General features: G+C 34.5%; 1 protein-coding gene across 2 annotated transcripts in view; it reads left to right on the top strand.

Annotated features, from left to right (window-relative positions):
- LOC145333641 (protein-lysine N-methyltransferase SMYD4-like) overlaps window positions 1-21,774 on the top strand; it is a 58,065-nt gene that overhangs the window by 11,585 nt on the left and 24,706 nt on the right. For both annotated transcript variants that reach the window (XM_080178813.1, XM_080178812.1), the window contains exons 3-12: window positions 4,939-4,997; window positions 5,272-5,350; window positions 5,819-5,892; window positions 6,770-6,819; window positions 7,022-7,083; window positions 7,571-7,632; window positions 8,209-8,288; window positions 8,612-8,671; window positions 9,146-9,216; window positions 20,550-20,620. In XM_080178813.1, coding sequence (XP_080034939.1) covers window positions 4,939-4,997; window positions 5,272-5,350; window positions 5,819-5,892; window positions 6,770-6,819; window positions 7,022-7,083; window positions 7,571-7,632; window positions 8,209-8,288; window positions 8,612-8,671; window positions 9,146-9,216; window positions 20,550-20,620 — 668 coding nt within the window. The remainder of the gene's footprint in view (window positions 1-4,938; window positions 4,998-5,271; window positions 5,351-5,818; window positions 5,893-6,769; window positions 6,820-7,021; window positions 7,084-7,570; window positions 7,633-8,208; window positions 8,289-8,611; window positions 8,672-9,145; window positions 9,217-20,549; window positions 20,621-21,774) is intronic.

The following is a 21,774-nucleotide window of genomic DNA, read 5'->3' as shown; positions in this document are numbered from 1 at the left end:
TAGAAGAAGAAAGAAAAACTAGGTCACAAGGGGGGGATAACCGCATACACGTCCAAATCGGACTACATAACCCAATTAAAAGGAAGAAATAAAATGTATATAAAACAAAAGTGGCAAATGTATATAGCTTAATTCATGTATGTATAATAATGAAAATAAACAAAAAAAAATATACGTTAAAACTAACGGATTAACATATTTCAGAGAAAAACAAGAAGCATAAAAAATAAAATGCAGCATCATTTGGCAAAAGCACCAGGAGCTCGAGGTAAATTTATTTTGGGATTCTTGGGGCTTTTTATTATTTTGGCAAAATCAAATGCGTCCGAAATAATACAAATAGATGCGACTCAATGTGTAGCAAACGAAAACCCGCGTTTGAAAATCTCTGAATGCGCTGCGTTTCTTAATATTACTAATACCGAACAAAAACAATTTCACCTGCTTCAAAAGGTTGAAAGAAAAATTATACCTGGAATCCGTTGTCACCTCCGAACCAGTACACACTACTGGTATTGTGGCAGATATAGCCACGTCCACCTCGCCGCTCCAGCTCTGGTGGAGATACCGAGCCTCGTATCTTATGAAGACTGTTACACCATGTCCAACACTAAAATATTTAACTTTGAAGGAAAATCAGTCTCAGTGTATGAACACCAGATGTCATACACGCGCTTCATCGTAAACGGGACGCTTTCTTACCCCAACGACCTCCTTAACGGCATCGACCCCGCCTGCGAGGGACACGGCGTAGCCATTAACGGCATTTTTATCCCTGGGACATTTGAGGAAAAACAAATAGGGGTCCAGGCTGAGCCTGTTGAATTATTACAAACAAAGGCGGGCTGTTACCTGGGTAGTCATTGGGTGGGAAACAATTGTCTAGATCACAATCTTAGATTAGGCTACGACCGAATTATCTCGGATGATAAATCTAATAACGCACAAAAAATTAACTTCTCCTTGGCGAACGGTAGACATCTTTAATATTTCATTGTTTACATTTTTAGGAGAACAGGGTGACCAAAAATATCTAGTGATCGATCCCCAAATTACGCTAGCATTAGAACTTAAAGATAAAAGGCATTTTGAAAATCTAATTCCTGAATTATCTTATTACAGAACTAATATCGATAACTTAATGGTATGGTTCACAAACTCTGTAAAACCATATTTTCCACTTTTAAACGCTAAGGAAAAAGATGACATGCTACCACTAGAGATTTTTTATTCTTACCAACAATATAGTAAATTAATTGTCCCCGAAAATCGCTGCTTACAGAACCACTTTCTGTCTAAAAGTAGTATTCAGACCCATCGTAAAAAGTTAGTTAGGGCGCTCGGTGAGCTGGATCTGGTAATACAGTGCAATAACCTTAAAATCAATGTTTCTGTGGGAGAAAATTTACCCTGTTTTGTAGATCATTTCTCAGTTTCAATCAATAATAAGACACCACCCATCTAACTCCAACCAAATGTTCCGAAAATCCAATTTTCTTACATTTGTACCAAGGAAAATTCATCGGTAATCAAGGGCAGGGTATGCAAATATTAAATGTAAACCAATATCTTATGGATAAACCAATTAGCCTATTTCTTTATCATTCTTGGCAGAGCCTAGAAAAAACTAATTTCTCAGAAAGCGCCGAGGAATTATACCTCAGCCAATTGGCCGCGGACTCTAATAATTTTGAAGTAAAAATTACCGACTCATGGTTTATTCAAACGTATCATAAAGTGGTTGATTTCCTATCTAGTACTTGGTACCATATGGTGCTTGTAGTAGCAGCCATCCTTACAGGAATAGGGTCGTTATTATGCGTCGCTTTTATCATCTACATATTAGCCTGCACCGAAATTCACGCGTACAAAGCAGGAGGTACTAGTGAAACACACGAATTACGTGATTTTACAAATAATGGGGAAAACTAACTTCCAAAAACGGACGACCTATAAACAGACATATATACCTATAAGATTGTCGTCCCTAAAGGTCGTCTTTGTAAAAATATTTCCTTATTCGGTATAAGGAATTAAAGACCTTTAATTTTAAGTTTATTATTTTTATTTTAGGATATCCCAGGCGAAATTTCCAAAGGGGTTTTCACCATTCCCATGGGGCCGGTCACCCTTCATACCGTCGTGGATATGAAGAGGCACCCTTCTACCCAGAAGAGGACTATTATTATGACAACAATCATGGCTATCCCCAGGGCCATGAGGAAGCCTACTATGAACCTGATGAGAACAGGTATCCCATCCATCCTCGAGTAAAACCGCCACGTAACCCTGAAAACCTCAGTGACCTTCAGTGTGTCTCGAAAGCGATACACGTCTATCGCACCGCTGGAAAAGATGTTCCAAAGGAGCTCCTTGAGCAGCAAGAAAACTTGCGGCAGGCTAAAAGTTTAGAAGCCAACGAATATTCCGACAAAGCCAGACCTAGGGTCAGGCCTTTAATGGAACAAAATATGATACCTAGGGGAGGGGAACCGCAGAAAAATCGGGTGGAATCGCCACCAAAACGTAATGCCTCACCTGAACTAGAGGTAGTCGCCGTAAAGCCAGCCCCAAAAGCGGTAGAAAAACGACCGCCAACACCAACAGGCAGCGGCGGCCCAGCAGCCAAGAAGGCTAAGGTGGAAACTCAACCGCCTCCATTACCCCCTAAAAAGAAAGAGACATTATCAGAAAGTAAAAATGAGCCTAAAGCTTTTTGGGTGACTGCTGAGGAATGGAAAAAAGTCCTATCCTCCACCGTAAAAGAAGCAATAGAAGAAGCTCTTCTCCCCTTCCAGAGAAGTCTGGAATCTAAAATTGCTAACAATGCCTCATATGTTGAGAAAGCACACATACACCATGGCAAACGTCTTATTGAAATTTCCGCCGAATTATTGCGGAACCGCAAAACATTGCGCGAAAAAATTCGCACTGTCTCCGAGGATTCGACCGTCGAGCTAAAAGCACGAATGTGCTCTGTTATTGAGTCCACTAGTCGACTGTTAGACCAAAACTCTGACAGCGTAATTAAATATATTAATACTCGTTGTAATATTGTAAATGTACCTGGGCAGAATGTGGCGACCATAGAGGCACCCCTTCCAGCTGAGGACGCATCCCGACCAGATGATGATGGGGTTGAGCTGATTTCCCACTATGGTTCTGAGTGCTCTGATGAATACAGACCCACTGACAGAGAAGGCAATCCCGTGGTCCTTGATCCTGCAGAGGGGGAAAACAGTGACCAAGAGCTTGACGCGCAAATTAGCGAGCTCTTTCCATCTGGAATCGATCTGCCCATTAACCCACAGGCTGACGCTGTCTCTGAGGACCCAGTGGCCCAGGCTCCCTGCGAAGGTATGCTGGCCCTCCAAAATGCTGTTGCTCCAGAGCTCCCAAAAGCTCCAGAAGGTCCTACTCCCTCAGAACCCAATCCTGTTGATATCGTGAAAAAGGCTATGGCCGAAATCGAAGAACCTGCGAACACAACAACCACCCGCCGAAGCAGGCGTGCCGGTCAACTGTGAGGGAATATTTTATATTCCCTCAGAAGGAGGCGAGTGTGGCATAGTGCCTTCTTCATTCAAGTTTATGCATTTCCATCCCTGTCCACATTCCTATACTTCTCCAGCTGAGTCAGACCTACACTGGTAACCGCCACTTTGTTCCATCCTGCTGCGTTGTGGAGCTAGTTGATTTTATGTAGGCCTTGTGTGAACATCTCACCACCAGCTTACATTCGGTAGACTGTATACCTATATGCTAGGTTGTCGACAGTCTTAGTTCCTTATTCCTGTGCACGTGGTTTTCTGTCCTGTACAGAAAACGAGACGTCCAAGCTTTTAATTGATATCATATCTAAATATATTCCATAAATAATCATCCCATTATTCTGCCTATTCTAACCAGTTTAATTGCTTAATAAATCTTGTATTTTTTATGAAATACCTTTGTTATATTATAAATATATAATTGCGCCGAAGCTACTCTATACTCGTATTCCGGTCTGTCTGTACATTAAGGGATATAAGTTTTCCGGAATTTTAATCTAGGGAGTAGATTTGAAATCTGCATCAAATTTTAAGGATTTTTTATAAAATTCGTTTTTTGTAAAATTCTTTATCTAACAGCGGAAATACATTTTAAGTTAATTAATTTTGACCAATAGGATAGGTGGATTTTAAACTACCTGCGCTCTAATTGGTTGAATGATGTACGACATCCAATCAGAGCGCAGATTTTTTAAATCCACCAATCACGGATGCCAAAATTAATTAACTTAATTTGTATTTCCGCTTTTAGATAAAGAATTATACAAAAAACGAATTTTATAAAAAATCCTTAAAATTTGATGCAGATTTCAAATCTACTCCCTAGATTAAAATTCCGGAAAACTTATATCCCTTACTGTACATCCCCTCTTACGTCAGCTGTGTTCTTATTGGTCAATTCAAGTGATTGGATGTCTTTTTCAACCAATAGCATTGGATTGTTTCCTACACTGTTTTCTTATTGGTTACTTCAAGTGATTGGTGATCTAGACATTCTATATTTGTTCATGCTCCTTTAAGATACCTTAAAATAACATGAATATATACATATTTTAGTATCGGAACTACTTGTAACTTGTCCACGTACAAACGTCCGTCCGTCTGTCAAAGATAAATAATGCACAAAATATTATTTTTTACATGGATCTTACGCAGGGAACTAAAGAATCAATACAATAGCTGATGTATTAATGTACATCTCCATTGATACACCAAACTACCCCTTCTGTAGATTAAGATCAGTTGTTGAAACGTTTGAACACTTAACTTCGGCACCTCGGGGCTAAAAAAAATTGTTTTAATCTTATAATTGTACATTCTATATCCGCGGAAAGCCGTTTATAATACGATGCGAGAAATAACTATTAATAATTTTTAAATATTTTAGTAAAATCTTCTCCGTTTGATCTCCATCTGGTGTTGTTCAGAAATCTGGTCGAAGAGGAGGTACGGACATTTTTATCATAGTCTTAATTATAGATTAGTCACTCTATGTTGTGTTTCATTTTTAAAAGCGAAGCTTTTCTACATTTAGGGTCAGTCCATACGTCCGTCCGACCGTCCGCCTGTTACGAACAGAGATAATTTTGACATGTTAGAAATGTCCTATCGTTTTAAACTGGCTCTAAAGTTGTGTTTATCAACATTGACTGTATATTAAAATTATTGGTTAAAAAGTTTGTGCCATAATCACTAATTACACTATAATTGATTTTTCAAGGGTTTGGACAAACTAAAGAATCTAAATTGTGTGGAGGACCAGCTCAACTTTATCCACAAAGTATTATCAAAAGACATAGGTAGGTCATTAACACTTCCAGTATGGCTTCCAAACCGATTCATATCCTCTGGATTAGAACCGGTTCTTAGTAATATTGAAAAATCATGTAAAGCAACGTATTAAAGGCAATTTTTCACGAATAAAAAAAATCATAAAATTAATACCTTAGGCCCCTCGGGTCTAACAAAACGGGTTTTAATCTTTAAATTTTTCATTTTAATATACGTGGAATGCTGTCTATAATACGATGAATAGCTTATTCCTAGAAAGTACAAGAAACCTTTTTTTGATGATTCGACACTAAGTCCTGAAATTTTACGACATATTTGTATCGAATTTTTTTGTTGTTTATTAACATTTTAAATAAAAATAAATATGTGTAAAAATTTTCCATAAAACCAATATTAAAAAAAAATATATATATAGAATAAGATTTGATATTTAATATTTTTATAAAAAGTAATATTGTAAGTATTTATAATTTTAGATTATCAAAATATTCTAAAGATATTACCAGAGGAGAAAAAATGTAAAAATGGGGCTGAAAGTAAGAAAAATAAGGTAATATGAAACAAGGATGACAACATTAATAAAAAGCGAAGCAAATATTCATGGAACAAGGATGACAACATCTATAAAAGCGAAGCACTGAAACGCTAGGACAGCGGGACATTAACACTTGTACAGTGTCAAAACTGAATAATCAGAATATAAATGTAAAAGAGTCGAAGCAAATTGTAAGTAAATTTGTTCAAAAAAAGCTTGAAAAACAGGATAATGTTTATGGACATATTTACATTTTTAGAACTTGATTATAGAGTTGTTTCGCTTATAATATTATAATTTGTTGTCCCAGGAATTAATATACCAAAAATCAGATCAATCGGATAATTATGATCACATAAAATTTGTTATTAAAAAAGTAGAAAAATCAACATGTTTAAAATGGACGTACGGACATTCTGGTAATAATTAAAGAGTTGCTACGCTTTCTAAATCTAACTACTACAGGAATCAACATGCGAAGTTTGAAATCGATAGGACAATTCTAAAATGCCTAAATTAACGAAAAAAGCTATCTGTCGAGGACATACGGATGAACCTACGGACGGACCTACCCTAAAAGACAGTCCCTAATTCAAAAGTTGTTGCCCCTACACAAACAAAAGGCGCTAAAATTAGAGAAGTGACATTGGACTGTAAATTACACTGGTACCCAAGGTTTTATAACCACGTTATTGGCTCCAAACTTTGGGTACTTTAATATTAAATTTTTGTTTGTTTGTTCTAAACTAGCATTGTCGAGTTTTTACAACCAATAGTTCAATCAGGGGGGGGGGGGATTTGTTATTATAATTGGTGATGTATATCAAGTTATCGTCTATTGTCTTATCCCTTAAGATCAAGGCGATAAATACAATAACTTAGAATTTTTTAGGATCTTGGTAATTCTGCTTTCCAGAAAAAGAATTTTGCAGATGCAATGAGGTAAAATAGTTATTTATCACATCGTATTATAGACAGCTTTCCGTGGATTTAAATGTATCCGAGGCTCCATTTACACATCCACCAAAAGTACAGTAGATGTATTTTCGTCAGTGCAATTCAAACGTATACAAATTTAAAGCTCCAGGTTTGCAATAGACTTTTAAATAATTTGTGAGTTTTAATTAATTACTTTTATGTAAAGGTATTATAATGAGGCAATTAGACTGGCTGAAACTAATACTAATGATCTTCCTCTCAGTTTAGGTAACTTTTTTTTATTAATTGGTGCTTCCCCTCAAAGTATATAACGAGCACTACCCCCTACCCCCATTATTTTATAAATATTTCAAAAATAAAAAGGGGAAATTATTACCTAGCCTAACCCTAAGAAATTGTCAGCTGGTTGTTAATTTAATGTATTTTGAACTTTAACAAAGCATTTGTCAAAAATTTGAAAAATATGATTATTTTTTATTTCTCGTATTCGTTCGAATCCGGTGGATAGGAACCGGTTCTTATCCATACGAAAAAACTATGTCTAGCATCGTATTATATCCAGCTTTCTACGAATATAAAAATGTACATTGTACAATCATAAGATTAAAACCAGTTTTTTTAGCCGGTAACTTCGGCACCTCGGGGCTAAAAAAACTGGTTTTAATCTTAAAATTGTACATTGTATATCCGCAGAAAGCTGTGTATAATGCGATGCGAGAAATAACTATTATTTAATTATTTTATTTATCCTTAGGTAACAGATCCGTAGTACTTTTCAACAAAAAGCAGTTTGCCTCGTGTCTTCAAGATTGTAAGGTAGTATTTTACATGTTTATCATGAATTTCAATCCTATTATCCTATTGTTTTTTTTTGTCTGTAGCAAAGGATCTCGCTAACTGCTGAACCGATATGGTTCTTCTTTACAATATAGCTTCTCATAGGTCCTGGTAAGGTTTATAACTTTTTTTTTGGGGGGGGGGGGCGTGGGGGGTACCAAGAGAAATCACCCCTAGAAACCCCCCCCCCCCTCCAAAAAAAAATTATTTTTGTTTTTAAAACTATAATAAAATATTGGGGGATGATCGAATTAAAACCCCCATGCTCCAACACCCATAGAGGCCTCTAGGGGCGATAACTACTAAACTGAACAGGTAAGCTTAGGTAAGACTCACATAGATCCTGAAATGGTTTTAAACTATTTTATTTTCAGATTTAAGTCTCTGGAAGGTTTTAAGCTATTTTCTGGTCCCTCTCCTTTTCATTCAAATCTTCTAGATTCTTCCCCATACGTACCACTTCCCTCTTCCTTTCCCCTTTCCTATTTATTTCCCTCCCCTTCTCCTCCCCTTCACTTTGGAACGCAATCAATAACATTCTTGTTTTATTTTTAGAGCGCTCTCATGTTTGGTTATCCACAAGAGTTGCAGTACAAATTGTACGAGAGGATGGGCAGATGCCACGTGTCACTTGGGTAAGGTTTTATCTTACAGCTAAATCCGGTTTTTTAATCCTGAGATAAAACAGGTTATTTAAGCAAAGATTTTCTACATTTAAAGTGTGTTCAACTCGTCTAGAAATCTTTTATTGTTGCCTAATTTTAAGCAATATTTAACAACAAAATGTTTTAACATTCAACGTTTTCACTAAACAAAAATTTTAACCGTCTAGCTTACAAAGAAAACATACTTTCCAAAAGATGCATAAGACAGGCAGACGGACAGACATCCATATGTATATTCAAATCGTAGAGTAGCTTCGCTATTGCAATAGTTTTTTATTTGAATTATATTACAGGAAAACCACGGAAGCAAAAGAAGCTTTTCAAAAGTGTGTCCAGCTTTTAGATGATTCAAAGTAAGTAATATTTATTTATCGCATCGTTTCATAGACAGCTTTCCGCGGATATTAAAATAGTTTTGTTAACCCCGAGAGGCGAAAGTCCAGCTAAACTTAATTTTATGATTTTTATTTAAATATTCGTGGAAAATTGTCTGTAACCGATCCTATACATGATATTTTAGAATGAATGAAGACCGGTTCTAATCTAACGGAAGTTAATCGGTTTCAAAGTTATACTGGAATACTGTTTCCTGTATACATATGGCTCTGAATCCGATTAATATTCCGCTGGAGTAAACCTGTTTCTGAGCCATACTGAAAAATCATGTATTGTATCGTACGTCCTTTAGTTAAAAGTAGTTTAATGGGTAAAATCTCTTCTTTAATAAATTTTTAGAATTTATTATTTTAGGTTTCAGGCTATTTTTAGTACTAAAAAAGAAATAACCACGGTGATACAAATATAAAAGGTTTCAATTTATTTTTTAGATTAGCAGATGACAAAAAAGCAGTTATCATCAAAGATATAAATACTATTCAAGAGAATATGAACGAAAAAGGTAAGTAAACAAGGTAGACAACATCTAAACCCGCGACCGTAGCTCAACACCTAGCGCATCCGCTCGTCGTCGGGAAGGTGATAGGTTCGAATCTCCGACCGACACGGCGTCATAACAAAAGACGTTAAAAATGGTTCCCACTGCTACTATGTCAGATGCTCGACGTAAATAGTTATGGTGGGGGGAATGCCTTGGCCCAAAACAGGTGCAACTCGTTACCATGCACAGTTGGGACTTCTCAGACAAAGGTCGTGCATCTCAGAGAGTTGGTTGTCTGATGGGCGATTGGACGCTTTACACCGCAATCATAAGCGGAGTATGTTTCAAGGTGCGTGGAGAGAGTTTTAGTTACCTAGTACCTGTGAAACAACATCAAGCCCCCTAGAGTCTTAACTTATCTTAGACAACACAAGTAGCGAAGCACTAAATCTGGGATAGACAAATCGCAAAAATTAGTTATAGAGTAGATGTTAAGTGGTTATAAAAAAATATCCAAAAATCATGAAACCTTTTTAAATAGCATATTTATAATACTTTTTAGCATGGCCGACAGACTGACTGGTCAAGTAAATGATATCCTAAATAACAGCCGAGAAAATCACATTATAAACGGACGTACAGACAAAGTTGATTATAGAGTAGCTTCGCTATTAACAGTGAAAGTTAGTTACAAAGAATCTTCGACAATAAAAGATAAAGTAAATTATAAAGTAGCTTTGCTACTAAAAATTAGGAAAGAAGAAAATAATTGCTTATTTCTTAGGATAAGATTTAAAATGTGCAAAAATATTGATATTTGCAAATATTTATTGCAACAATTTTTTGCTAACAAGTACAACTATGTTCAAAAGTACAATTGCTTTCAAAAAACAACTTAATATACAAAGTATAACATCAAAAATAGCATTTCTAATAGAAACTGAATTGTAAACTAATACATACTAAAAATGCAGAAAAGTTTAAAAATTTGTTTAATCAAAGGGTTGGTTGTCTGTAATAGTAGGGATGTTTATTGTCAAAACCTCAACTATGAAGTATTAGTTCAGAGTTACAGCACAATTAGCTATAAAGACGTACGGACAAAGTAAATAAAAAAGAAGCTGTTCCACTAAAAAGAATCAAAAGCTAGAACATCTAAAGAGAGGCTGGAAATTTTTAAAACTGCTTTGTGTTCTTATCCATGGAGGGAGGGGACATTGGAGTTTAAATTATACTGGTTCCCAAAGTTTTATAAACTCGTTATCTCATCAGTTGGCTTGAATACTTTGGGGACTTTTAGATGCTGTGAGTATTGGTGCAAAAAATGGGGACATGATTCCAGTGACGTCATATTTTTCTTTCCCGAAAAAGGGAAGGGGGGAAGAAAATCTCATCAAAAGAGTTGGGAAAACCCCCTTTTCTCCCATCTCTTTTTTTCTTCCCCCCTGACGTCACTGGAATCATGTCCCCATTTTTTGCAGCAATACTCACATCATCGGACTTTTATTAAATTTTGATTGGATTATACATAGAAGCAGTGTTCAAACGTTCCATCGCTGATTATTATCAACAAAAGGGTTAATTTTGTTTGTCATAATTATAAATGTGGACGAACCCCAAACTGTCCCACTTTGAGAAAGACGATTTCAGTGACGTCATAAACGTTTAGGGAAGGGGGGAAGAAAATCTCTTTCCTATTCTCCCATCTCTTTTAAAGAGATTTTCTTCCCCCCTTCCCTTTTTTTCCCGAAACGTATATGACGTCACTTGAATCGTCTTTCTCAAAGTGGGACAGTTTGGGGTTCGTCTAAATGTGTATAAATTATCATCCTGTTATCTTATCCCTTTAGATCCCTGGTCATTAAAGTACAAAAGTGTGAATGTGCTTTTAAACATTTTTAAGGAACAAATATAAAAACAACCATAAATCCATAGCTCATCAAATCAAGCATACAGACAAACGAACAGCATTACAGAGTGACAGCACTCTTAAGATTGGAATAATCTGAAAAAATTTCGGTTATTTTTGAAGTTTCTCTCAAAATGCCTAATCAAGCACGGACATACCCTAAATATTGAGCAGTTGCGTTGCTAACAGTTTCTAAATATTTTTCATAATTTGTTGAAAACATTTTAAGCAAAGAAATTAAATGTTAGGGGCCTCAACGTGGGGGTTTAAAAGAGAATTTAAAATTTTATTAAAAATAATAACAGCATATACACAAATGTACAATAAGATACAGAAAATAATGTTTTTATTTCTATAATAATTTTTCATTTTATAAACTCCGGTGAGGTCAACCCCTCTCCCCTTGTTTTTTTTTATAAACGCCCCTACGGGTTGGATTAACCCTAAATCCGCGAAGATTTTAAGAAATATTCAAATAATTAGGCTGGGACTTAAATTATTTAACAATTGCAAATAAAAATAAAGTTTTGTTTAATTCTTAGAACTACCAATTTTATTTGTGGTATGTCCGTATGTTCGTCCGTTCTTACGATAATCGGAGCAAGTTGGCGCAATTTTCAGGGGTGATTTTCCTTGGAAGGGTGGTGGTGCCTTCCCCATACATAGTTATACACCTATGAGAAGCTTAACAGTTAAGGAGAACAGTGGTGAGCGGGATTCTTCGGTACACACAGCCACGTCTAATCCTCAATTTTAAACCCGTTTTGGTGCTTTTAAAATGTTTTTGAATGAAAGGATTGCCATATTTGAGTCAGGTTTAAACTTCCAGCTGATTTTTAAAACTGTAAAAGAATGATTTCCCTGAGGCTTATATGCGGCTGACGCGCGGCTGTCGAGCCATGCTGAAAAGGTTAAACATTTAAATATTTTCGCACTAAAATTTGCATGCTAAAATTTAATGCTAGGACATGAAAAAAATTCTTTGGCTAATTGACTTTTGTATCTCTCAAGTTAAAATGAAAACAAAAAATATGTCAATACTCCAAAAGGTTAATTTATTCCAAAATTTTACTGCTTTCAAGCAGTTTTTTATCTCTTCCTTTTTTGAAGTTTGTGGTCCAATTAAAAAAATTTTACTGGTCGTAGTAAGAAAATAAATTATTTTATCGTTCTAAGTGATTTTTGTGTCTATATATGAGAATAGCTATATTTATTATTTTTTATTTATTTAAAATATATAATTTTTCTTTATTTTGGGTCTTAATTTTATTTCTTGATCTTTTTCTCCTGAAAATGAGTTATTTATAAGTAAAAAAAAAATTACAAAAAAAATTCAATTAATTTATTTGCATTTTAGTTCGCTTTTTTTGTGTGGCTTATCTTTTGAGTAAATTTATTTTGTGAGAATCCTATTCAAATGCAAATTTTAAGTGCATGAACATCAAAAAGAAAGTCCTTTGACAATTTTAAGTTTTTTTTGCAAAAAGACATTTCTTTTACAGTGGAAAACTACTTGTATTCAACAAATTAGGTAGGTAGTCTAATTAAAGCACTTTAGAATATTAAATTATATATTTTTATAATTTCTTATGATTTTGTTTTCTGCAAAATTGGGAAAATAGTTTCTATTCAGATGTTCTTTCCCTTCCAAAATGAAATACTAAAAATCTTTACTTATTAATGCTCCGCATATTAATAACTTGTATACTAAATTTATAAAGCTTCAAAGGGAAGAATTTTGAAATAGTTATACCCTGAAAAAGTTTTGTATATCAAATGCAGTACTTAAGTCAAAAAGACATTAATTAAGCTGTAATTTTAAGTAATAGATATTGTATATGATATTAATTGTCTGTTATATAATTTTGAAAATTACTTTTAGTGTTCTTTGTTTTCTAAATAGCAGCTTAGCCCCTAGCATCTAGGAGCAGAGAGCGGATAGAAAATAGCTTAAAACTATCCGAAGAATAATAAATCTGAAAATAAAACAGCCTAAAATCACATGAAATATGTGAAGCTTATCTAGAATAGAGAACCCAATTGGTTCAGTAGTTATCAAGATCTTAAGCTTCAGACAAAAAAAAACTTACTACTTTATATAAAAGGATTACGATATCTTGACATTAGTCCACCCCCACCCCCCCCCCATTAATACAAATTGCAAAGAAATTTGCAACAAAAATGAGCAAAGTCACAAAAATGTCTCTTTTGTCTTGAACGCTCAAAATAAATTGTCGTAAAATATTTTTCAAGTACTTTTCCTTAAGGTCAAACAGTATTTAAAGTAGTTTTAGAAATTTTTTAAAGCGAAGTTTTACTAAACTTTATCTTGTCGGTCTTTTTATCTGAATGTATGTTCTTCTGTATGTATGTCTGTATGTCTTTGGTTTTGTTTGTATTTCTGTTTTTCTGTCTGTATATATGTCGTTCTTTCTGTCCTTTTGTCTGTTCTTATGTCTGTTTTCAGTCTGTATATTAATATATAATTCTGTCTGTATAATGTCTGTTCATCTGTCTGTATGTCCGTTTTTCTGTCTGTTATTTTGTCTGTATGTCTGTTCTTATGTTCGTATATCTGTCCTTCTGTCTGTTCCTTTGTCTGTTTGTCTGTTCTTATGTATGTATGTCTGTTCTTATGTATGTCTGTCTGTTCTTTTGTCTGTTCTTATGTCTGTTTTCTGTCTGTATATTAATATATCTTTCTGTCTGTATAATGTCTGTTCATCTGTCTATGTGACTGTCCTTCTGTCTGTTATTTTGTCTGCATGTCTGTTCTTATGTTTGTATATCTGTCCTTCTGTGTGTGTGTCTATCCTTCTGTCTGTATATCTGTCCTTCTGTCTGTATATCTGTCCTTCTGTCTGTTATTTTGTCTGCATGTCTGTTCTTATGTTTGTATATCTGTCCTTCTGTCTGTGTGTCTATCCTTCTGTCTGTATATCTGTTCTTCTGTCTGTTCTTCTGTCCTTCTGTCTGATATTTTGTCTGCATGTCTGTTCTTATGTATGTATATCTGTCCTTCTGTCTGTTCTTCTATCTGTATATCTATCCTTCTGTCTGTTATTTTGTCTGCATGTCTGTTCTTATGCTTGTATATCTGTTCTTATGTTATTATATCTGTTCTTATGTATGTATGTCTGTTTTTATGTAAATATGTCTGTTTTTATGTATGTATGTCTGTTTTTTATGTATGTATGTCTGTTCTTATGTATGTATGTCTGTTCTTATGTATGTATGTCTGTTTTTATGTATGTATGTCTGTTTTTATGTATGTATGTCTGTTTTTTATGTATGTATGTCTGTTCTTATGTATGTATGTCTGTTCTTATGTCTGTATGTCTGTTTTTCTGTCTGGAAATCTGTCCTTCTGTCTGATATTTTGTCTGCATGTCTGTTCTTATGTTTGTATATCTGTTCTTCTGTCTTATTTTCTCTGTTTGTTTGTCTTTTTTTCTGTCTCATGTTTGTTCTCTGTCTGTATGTCTGTTCTTCTGTTTGTATTTCTGTTCTTCTGTCTGTATGTCTGTCTGTATATCTATCCTTCTGTCTGTATATCTGTCCTTCTGTCTGTATATCTGTCCTTCTGTCTGTATATCTGTCCTTCTGTCTGTATATCTATCCTTCTGTCTGTATATCTGTCCTTCTGTCTGATATTTTGTCTGCATGTCTGTTCTTCTGTCTCTTTGTCTGTTTTCAGTCTGTATATATATATATATGTCTTTCTGTCTGTATAATGTCTGTTCATCTGTCTGTATGTCCGTTTTTCTGTCTGTTATTTTGTCTGCATTTCTGTTCTTATGTTTGTATATCTGTCCTTCTGTCTGTGTGTCTATCCTTCTGTCTGTATATCTGTTCTTCTGTCTGTTATTTTGTCTGCATGTCTGTTCTAATGTTTGTATATCTGTTCTTCTGTCTTTATGTCTGTTCTTCTGTCTCTTTGTCTGATTTCAGTCTTATATATAAATCTTTCTGTCTGTATAATGTCTGTTCATCTGTCTGTATGTCCGTTTTTCTGTCTGTTATTTTGTCTGCATTTCTGTTCTTATGTTTGTATATCTGTCCTTCTGTCTGTGTGTCTATCCTTCTGTCTGTATATCTGTTCTTCTGTCTGTTATTTTGTCTGCATGTCTGTTCTAATGTTTGTATATCTGTTCTTCTGTCTTTATGTCTGTTCTTCTGTCTCTTTGTCTGATTTCAGTCTTATATATAAATCTTTCTGTCTGTATAATGTATGTTCATCTGTCTGTATGTCCGTTTTTCTGTCTGTTATTTTATCTGCATGTCTGTTCTAATGTTTGTATATCTGTATTCTGTTCTTCTGTTTGTATATCTGTCCTTCTGTCTGTGTGTCTATCCTTCTGTCTGTATATCTGTCCTTCTGTCTGATATTTTGTCTGCATGTCTGTTCTTATGTATGTATATCTGTTCTTCTGTCTTTATGTCTGTTTTTCTGTCTGTATGTCTGTTTCTCTGTTTGTGTAATTGTATGTCAGTTGTTTTGTCTGCATGTCTGTTCTTATGTATGTATATCTGTTCTTCTATCTTTATGTCTGTTCTTCTGTCTCTTTGTCTGTTTTCAGTCTGTATATTTATATATCTTTCTTTCTGTATAATGTCTGTTCATCTGTCTAAGTGACTGTCCTTCTGTCTGTTATTTTGTATGTAAGTCTGATATTTTGTCCATATGTCTGTTCTTATGTTTGTATATCTGTCCTTCTGTCTGTTCTTCTGTCTGTTCTTCTGTCTGTTTGTCTGTTCTTATGTATGTATGTCTTTTCTTATTTCTGTATGTCTGTTTTTCTGTCAGTATATCTGTCCTTCTGTCTGTTATTTTGTCTGCATGTCTGTTCTTATGTTTGTATATCTGTTCTTCTGTCTTATTTTCTCTGTTTGTTTGTCTTTTTTTCTGTCTCATGTTTGTTTTCTGTCTGTATGTCTGTTCTTATGTTTGTATATCTGTCCTTCTGTCTGTGTGTCTATCCTTCTGTCTGTATATCTGTCCTTTTGTCTGTAAATCTGTCCTTCTGTCTGTATTTCTGTTCTTCTGTCTGTATATCTGTCCTTCTGTCTGTATATCTGTCCTTCTGTCTGTATATCTGTCCTTCTGTCTGATATTTTGTCTGCATGTCTGTTCTTATGTATGTATATCTGTTCTTCTGTCTTTATGTCTGTTCTTCTGTCTCTTTGTCTGTTTTCAGTCTGTATATTATATATCTTTCTGTCTGTATAATGTCTGTTCATCTGTCTATGTGACTGTTCTTCTGTCTGTTTGTCTGTTTTTCTGTCTGTATATCTGTCCTTCTGTCTGTTATTTTGTCTGCATGTCTGTTCTTATGTTTGTATATCTGTCCTTCTGTCTGTTCTTCTGTTTGTTTGTCTGTTCTTATGTTTGTATAACTGTCCTTCTGTCTTTATATCTATCCTTCTGTCTGTATATCTGTTCTTCTGTCTGTATATCTGTCCTTCTGTCTGATATTTTGTCTGCATGTCTGTTCTTCTGTCTCTTTGTCTGTTTTCAGTCTGTATATTTATATATCTTTCTGTTCATCTGTCTATGTGACTGTCCTTCTGTCTGTTATTTTGTGTGTATGTCTGTTCTTATGTTCGTATATCTGTTCTTCTGTCTGTATATCTGTCCTTCTGTCTGTAAATCTGTCCTTCTGTCTGTGTATCTGTCCTTCTGTTTGTAAATTTGTCCTTCTTTCTGTATATCTGTCCTTCTGTCTGTATATCTGTCCTTCTGTCTGATATTTTGTCTGTATATCTGTCCTTCTGTCTGTAAATCTGTCCTTCTGTCTGTATATCTGTCCTTCTGTTCGTATATCTGTTCTTCTGTCTGTGTGTCTGTCCTTCTGTCTTCATGTCTGTTATTTTGTCTGCATGTCTGTTCTTATGTTTGTATATCTGTTCTTCTGTCTTTATGTCTGTTCTTCTGTCTTTATGTCTGTTCTTCTGTCTTTATGTCTATTCTTATGTCTTTATGTATATTTTTCTGTCTGTATATCTGTCCTTCTGTCTGTATAATGTCTGTTCATCTGTCTGTATGTCCGTTTTTCTGTCTGTTATTTTGTCTGCATGTTTGTTCTTATGTTTGTATGTCTGTTCTTCTGTTATTATATCTGTTCTTATGTATGTATGTCTGTTCTTATGTATGTATGTCTGTTTTTTATGTATGTATGTCTGTTCTTATGTATGTATGTCTGTTCTTATGTATGTATGTATGTCTGTTCTTATGTATGTATGTCTGTTCTTATGTATGCATATCTGTTCTTCTGTTTGTATGTCTGCTCTTATGTCTGTTTTTCTTTTGTTCTGTCTGTTATTCTGTTTGTATAATACCTGGAGGCGAAATAAATCTTTCTTCCATTGTCCTATCCCTGCTTGTAGTTTTGTAAGTGTATATTTTCCCCAAGATAATTAGAAAGGATATTTACAAAACAATCATGGATATAGTAAAAAGTAAATAGGTGACCCATAATTCTCCCTCCCTCCGCACCTTATTCTGATTTTTGGGGTTGATGGGATTATACCCTCTAAAAAACTTGTAAACCTCCCAAAATTTTGGTGGGCTTTTGCGTCAGTGATGATTGCCCTTAGTTTTTACAAATCATGGGAATTTTTTTGACATTGGAGGGGGAAAAATTGTCTATAAAATCAGACATGCGACATCATAAAAATGAGAGGAGAAGTGGGAAAGAAAACCTTTAAAAAAGAGATGGTTAATCCCCCAATTTTTATGACGTCATATGGCTGATTTTTGAGAAACTTTGTCCCCCTCCCAAAAACATTCATGGGGTTTTTTTTCCTCCTTCAAATGTAATTTTTACCCCCCTAGGTAAAAATATTTGAATATTATAGGTGTCATAAAAATAATGTCAGTGTAAACAGATTTGCTGACTTTCATAATTATAAAGTATCTTCGGCCCTAAAAAAAAAGCGACATTAGACTGTTTAATACACTAATCCCCAAAGTTTTAGATAACGTTTTTGTTGGCTCAACAAATTTGGGGACTTTTCATTGAATTTATTTGGTTGGTTTTCAACATTGAGTGTCCAAACGTGTTAACCACTAATTATAATCTACAGAAGGGGTAATATTGTTTATTATTATCAGGGATATACATCAATTTATCAGCCATGGTCCTATCCCTTTAGATCTCTGGACATCTTTACATTTCCTCTATACCCATGCATACAAAAGAACTAAGGAGGAAAAAATTTGACAAATGTTGCAGCAATTTTTTTCTTCTGTAGTATACAAAAGTACGGCCAGGTCAAAACTCAAATACTTTCAAGATAAAACATGACTCAGGGTTCTTAAAAGGACTCTCCACAGAAAAATCAACTTTAGATTTTTGAAAATCTAACCTGAAATTATTATTCTCTGTTCAATTTTAGGCATTTTTTGTTTTTGTGGCATCGCGATCGAAGCCCTTTGAAATTTTTTACCTCCTTTAAGTGAATCCTCCCGCCATTTAATTTGTGCTGCTGTAGTGATTTTTAGCTTCTATTTTTGCCGCCGTTGCCGCATTCATCGCCCTTCTCCGCCGCTACTCCGCTGTACGTCGCTTTTTAATACATGCTCCCCTCTCCCTTGTTCAGAAATTAAATGGAGGCTGGGAGTGTTGTGTATAGCTACGTACGCAATGTATAGCGGAGTAGCGGCGGAGAAGGGCGATGAATGCGGCAACTGCGGCAAAAGATGGTTATATTTGGCGGAGGCGAACACAAAATGGAGGCGGCAGGATTGTCCAGTCAAGGAAGAGGATAAATCGTAGAGCGGCCGGTTGCAATGGAGCAAATGTTCTTTAGCGGCGAACACATATTGAGTGGAGGAAAGTGTAGTATATATTGTTATAGCGGCAGTACAAATAGGCGGCGGACAAAATTTTCAAAGGGCTTCGATCGCGATGCCACAAAAACAAAAAATGCCTAAAATTGAACAGAGAATAATAGTTTCAGGTTAGATTTTCAAAAATCCAAAGTTGATTTTTCTGTGGAGAGTCCTTTTAAGGGATAAGACAATGGACAATTAATTGATATGCATTATGCATCAACAACAAAAAATAATCCAATATACAGATTGAAATTATTGGTTGAAAATAAGAACCTAGTAAAAGTGTCTGATTTAGATTATGACGTCAAAAAAATTAACCAATGTATACACTGTAATTGACCTATGGTAAATTTTATAGTGGCCTCTCATTAGTTAATTTTTTTTGATGTCAAAATCTGAGTCAGACACTTTTAATAAGTTCTGGAAATAATATAAATTTGAAAAAAACGTACGCAAAACTTTTCAGCTAACTAATAAGTAAACGTTGTTTTAAAACTTTGGGTACCAGTATTATTAACTGTCTAGTCCAATAAATGTGTCCCCAAAGTACTATTTTTGTTGATCGTCTATCGATCCCTGATTGTCAATAATGTAAATTAAGCTTTGAAAAATAAAGTACATTTGTTTCTAAAATAAATAGTTTTAAATATTTTAGATAACCCCGGGGAGTAAGGGAGGGGACAATAGGAAATTAATTCAATTTTAGAGTTCTAACTCAATATCTTCAAAACCAGATATATATGGAAAATTCCAAAAATTTAGTTATAGCAATCTTTATCAGATTTGTATAATAAGAAATTATTAAACACTGAAAGAAAAGTATTTAACATTAGGTTATCCTGTCTTATTTTCCTGTGAATAGTCTGTAATTTATCACATAAGGTATGACATTAGTACTGGCAGTTTCTTATAAAATAATATCATAATTGGGGTTTGTTTTCATATTTCACAAGGGGTTGATTAGAATGGATAGCTACAGAAGTATCACAGTAGAATTTCTGGTTTATCCCATCCATTCTTAGAAGAAAACTACCAAAATAAACTTGTTTTGAATTTTTTTCAAACAGTCTGCTAGTATTTGTATTGGTTAGCTCAGTAAGAGTCGTCTGCTTTGGGAATAATTGTTTTAGCGGCATTCTTTGCGCTGGTACCCAAAGTCTTTGAAATTTGCCAAAATAATAAAAGTTGCATGTGTTCTGGTACCCAAAGTCCAAGACTGTCAGAAATATGAATTTTAGATCCATTGTCCCCTCCCTTCCTCCCTGGATAACCCTGTCAACTATTTGTTTTGCTTTATTATCTACTAATGGCTTCGCCTCTAGACTGTTAAGGCTATGAACCAAGAGGGAGAGATATGATAACCCCTTCTCCCACCAAGAATATACCTAAAATGAGGGAAGGGAAGATTGTCAGAACAAAAGTGGCGAAAGCTCCCGCAAAATAGCCTAAATCCATTCTCACACCAATACATATAGGACATAGGTGTGTTTAAGAGACCTTGTTAGACAGAATGCTGTAATATTTAATTTAGTTAGACAATTATTTTATCTTCCATTGCCTATCCCTGCAGACATTTTATATTAAAATATTTTTTTTATAAATATTTAGATATCTGTGACGTGTTAGAAAATGGCCATGATTGCTCAAATAAACTTATTCTTACAAGCTCAAATAAACAGGTATGATACAGTTATGATAATCATTTGATTGAAATAATCGGTTGAAAAGTTTATACACTTCTGGTAGTGCGAATGGGGCGCTTGTCCAATATTATGGTATGGAGATCGCTCTTCTATGAGTACTACTTAAAAACCTACTTTTACTGCAATACACATAGACATTCTCATCGTCGGTTCGTCAGTTTAGAATGCTTTTCCTTTTACTCCCACAAGTATAATACGAATTTAGTTGAACCCGTGGTAGCTCAACTAATACCCACGCGAAGTATTATATTGCTTTAATCTAAGAATAAATGGCTGGTTATGGTGTTAGATCTATATCATATAAGTATATTAAGCACTTAAGAATGAAGATAGTTTTATAAAGTGTATTTACATTACAAGTGAATCAGTTAAGTATGAAAATATTTACAGGATAAGTGATAATAAACATAAGTAGTGTAGGACAGAAAATGCCCTAAGTCCAAAGCATTGAATTGTGCATAGTGTTAGATCTCTAACATAAGACCTAAGCACAATTCATGCTAAGTACTGAGGGACCTAAATTTAAACTACAATGCATGCCAAAACAACTAAGTCATTACCTTTAAGCCAGAAGAACTTGATGGTTTGAGAGTCAATGAATAACTGAGATATTTTAAGAAGTGCAAGTTATAACAACAACTATTTATCAGGATCTAAGCCCTTGTCTGTTTAATAAAGTGTTTGTATGTTAAACTTGTGACGTAAATGAAGCTATGGTTGTAGGCATACATACTAGTACAGGATGGTTACATGGTTACTTTAACAATAGATATAATGTTTTAATAAGCATATAACAATATTCAATCACATACAGTTTACCATGATTAGGCTAGTATTACCCATATAAGGTATTATATTGGTAAGAATAGACTAATAAATTCGTAAAACATATAAAAAGTGCCTAAGGGCTAGCCAGAGTAATTGTATCTTGTGCCTGAGTTACGCGCAATAATTACCATGGCTTGTCAATCATTTATTTAGATCAGAATTTTATATTGTGTAAAATTTATAGTAAATTTAGGTAAGTGGACTAGATGCAAAGCATTTCTGTAAAAGTCGTGTTCGTACATTCAAAGAATTTTGAAATTTGGGGATCGCATCTCCATTTCTGGATTTGACAACAAATTTTA

This window comes from Acartia tonsa, chromosome 12 (assembly GCF_053477335.1).
Source record: "Acartia tonsa isolate MP-2025a chromosome 12, ASM5347733v1, whole genome shotgun sequence".
Taxonomy (NCBI): domain Eukaryota; kingdom Metazoa; phylum Arthropoda; class Copepoda; order Calanoida; family Acartiidae; genus Acartia; species Acartia tonsa.
The sequence above is the reverse complement of the archived record's forward strand: the minus strand, read 5'-3'. Positions and strand labels throughout refer to the sequence as shown.